Source organism: Penaeus monodon, chromosome 43, assembly GCF_015228065.2.
Source record: "Penaeus monodon isolate SGIC_2016 chromosome 43, NSTDA_Pmon_1, whole genome shotgun sequence".
Classification (NCBI taxonomy): Eukaryota; Metazoa; Arthropoda; class Malacostraca; order Decapoda; family Penaeidae; genus Penaeus; species Penaeus monodon.
This window is the reverse complement of record NC_051428.1, coordinates 6,378,750-6,381,249: the sequence shown is the minus strand read 5'-3', so window position 1 is coordinate 6,381,249 and position 2,500 is coordinate 6,378,750. Positions and strand designations below refer to the sequence as shown.

At 43.8% G+C, this 2,500-nt stretch overlaps 1 protein-coding gene across 1 annotated transcript in view; it reads left to right on the top strand.

The window, feature by feature from the left end:
• LOC119568263 (sodium-coupled monocarboxylate transporter 1-like) overlaps window positions 1-2,500 on the top strand; it is a 24,169-nt gene that overhangs the window by 5,492 nt on the left and 16,177 nt on the right. Inside the window, exons 2-4 of the mRNA XM_037916721.1 lie at window positions 297-597; window positions 1,644-1,785; window positions 2,436-2,500. The exon at window positions 2,436-2,500 is cut by the window's right edge and continues 16 nt beyond it. Coding sequence (XP_037772649.1) covers window positions 297-597; window positions 1,644-1,785; window positions 2,436-2,500 — 508 coding nt within the window. The remainder of the gene's footprint in view (window positions 1-296; window positions 598-1,643; window positions 1,786-2,435) is intronic.

Below are 2,500 nucleotides of genomic sequence, written 5' to 3'. Positions count from 1 at the left end.
ATCAAGCCACTCTCTGTTCACTACCAAATCATCCCTCAGAGGTCGATTCAAATCTTGAATTCATCAAAGCCACCTTCTTAACTGCCTAGAGCTTCTACCATCTCGGCAAAAAGCCCCATTTCTTCCACAAAGCCATCCTTTCAGCGTTCATTTACTGAGCCGCCTCTCCTTCTATTCCTTCCACAAGTCCACCTCCACCACCAAACCTCCCTTCCACCACTAAGTCAATTCCTCTTCCACCACTCAGCCAGGTCTTCCACCACTGAATCTTAATCCACCGCCTCCTCCTCCACCAGCCAAGCCAGGCCCTCCACCGCCTCCTCCTCCACCACCAAACCAGGCCCTCCACCGCCTCCTCCACCACCAAACCAGGTCCTCCACTGCCTCCTCCTCCACCACAATGAACCTCAACACCCAAGACCTGGTGGATCGCTTCACGTGGGTCGACTACACTGTGTTTGGCCTCATGCTCGCCGTGTCGGCGGCCATCGGCATCTTCTATGGCATGTGTAGCAAGAAGAAACAAGACACGAAGGAATTCCTCATGGCTGGCAAGTCCATGACGACTTTCCCGGTTGCCATGTCCCTAATTGCGAGGTGAGTTGCCATGGAGATGATTGTGTGATGGGTTGGCATGGAGATGATTGTGAATGGCCATGTATTTAATTGTGATATGAGTTGCCATGATCCTGATTGTGAGACGAGTTGGTATGGATTTGGTTGTAGTTGAGTTGCCATCTCCGAGTTAAGCTGTTGTGTATCTGCGGAGTGTGTTGCCATATATCTAACTGAAAGGTGATTTTTGATGTCCCTGATTGCGCGGTGAGTTGCCATGGCCCTCATATTGCCATATTCATAATTTGACGGGATGCGTTTGGGATGAAGGAAGGCCTCTAAATCGAAAGCGCCTTTGCAGTTGCAATCAGGAAAATCAGAATTCCTTTAAAAGTGCCCTATAAAAGACAGAAATTAAAATGAAAGAGCCTTTTTCATTCAAATCACCGAAGTTTTTCAGGAAATTACATTTTTATCAGGAAATTACCTATTGTTTATGGCTAAAACTAGGAACGGCATCGAATTAAATTTCTATTTCTCATTATATATTTCTCCTCTCTCTCTCTCTCTCTCTCTCTCTCTCTCTCTCTCTCCTCTCTCTCTCTCTCTCTCTCTCTCTCTCTCTCTCTCTCTCTCTCTCTCTCTCTGTCTCTCACACTACCCCCCCCTCCTCTCTCTCTCTCTCTCTCTCTCTCTCTCTCTCACACTACCCCCCTCTCTCTCTCTCTCTCTCTCTCTCTCTCTCTCTCTCTCTCTCTCTCTCTCTGTCTCTCTCTCTCTCTATCTCTCTCTCTCCTCTCTCTCTCTCTCTCTCTCTCTCTCTCACTCTCTCTCTCTCTCTCTCTCTCTCTCTCTCTCTCTGTCTCTCTCTCATTCTCTATCTATATATCTACTAATTATATATTTGTTAATACACACACATATAGACAGATAGCTATGGTAGAAAAATCCACAATGCAAAACTAGATTTTGCACTGTGGGTTTTTCTACCTTAGTAGCTAAACGGAAGAGTGTTTTACCATTCAGAGATAGATATAGATCTAAATATAGGAATTAATATAGATATAAATGCAGCCTCTCACCAACAGCTTCATGTCCGCCATCACCCTACTGGGAACACCCGCGGAAGTTTACCAGTACGGGTTCCTGTACTGGTTAATCGGTTGGTCGTATATCCTGGTAATGCCTTCTGCTGCCTACCTGTACTTCCCAGTATTTCATAAATTACAGGTGAGTTGGGAGAAAGGGGAGAGGGATGGAGGAAACGAGAGTTAGGAGAAGGGAGGAAAAGTGGAGGAAAGGAGAGGAGGGGGTAATGATAATGATCGATGATGATGATGACTAGGAGGAGAATGATGATGGGGAAGGAGGAATGGTGAGGAGATGGAGGGAAAGGAGGAGGAGAATTAAGAGAGCAAGAAGGGAAAGGGAAATGGGAAAATGAGACAGACAGACAGACCGATAGATAGATATACATACAGATAAATATTTAGACATACATACATACAGACAGACAAACTGACAGATAGACAGACCTACAGATAGACACACAGACAGACAGACAGATCGATAGATAGACAGACAGATAGACAAAAAGAGAGAGAGAACAGTCGTCTGAAGTCATAACAAACCGACAGATATATCTCTCAAGAGAAATCATCTCCAACCCATTTTCCATCTTTTTCTCTGAAAGGAAATAGAGTAATCTATTTCGTAAGTTTGCGAACAGATAGATAGATATGTAGACAGACAAAGAGATAAACTAAAATAGATAGATAGATAGATAGATAGATAGATAGATAGATATACAGATATATGTACACTTGTTAAGTATGTATACTTTTACATTAATGTTAAATAAAATTTTCTCTTTACTACAGGTAACTTCCGCCTACGAATACCTGGAAATTCGGTTCAACAGAAAAATCCGATGGATGGGGTCCTT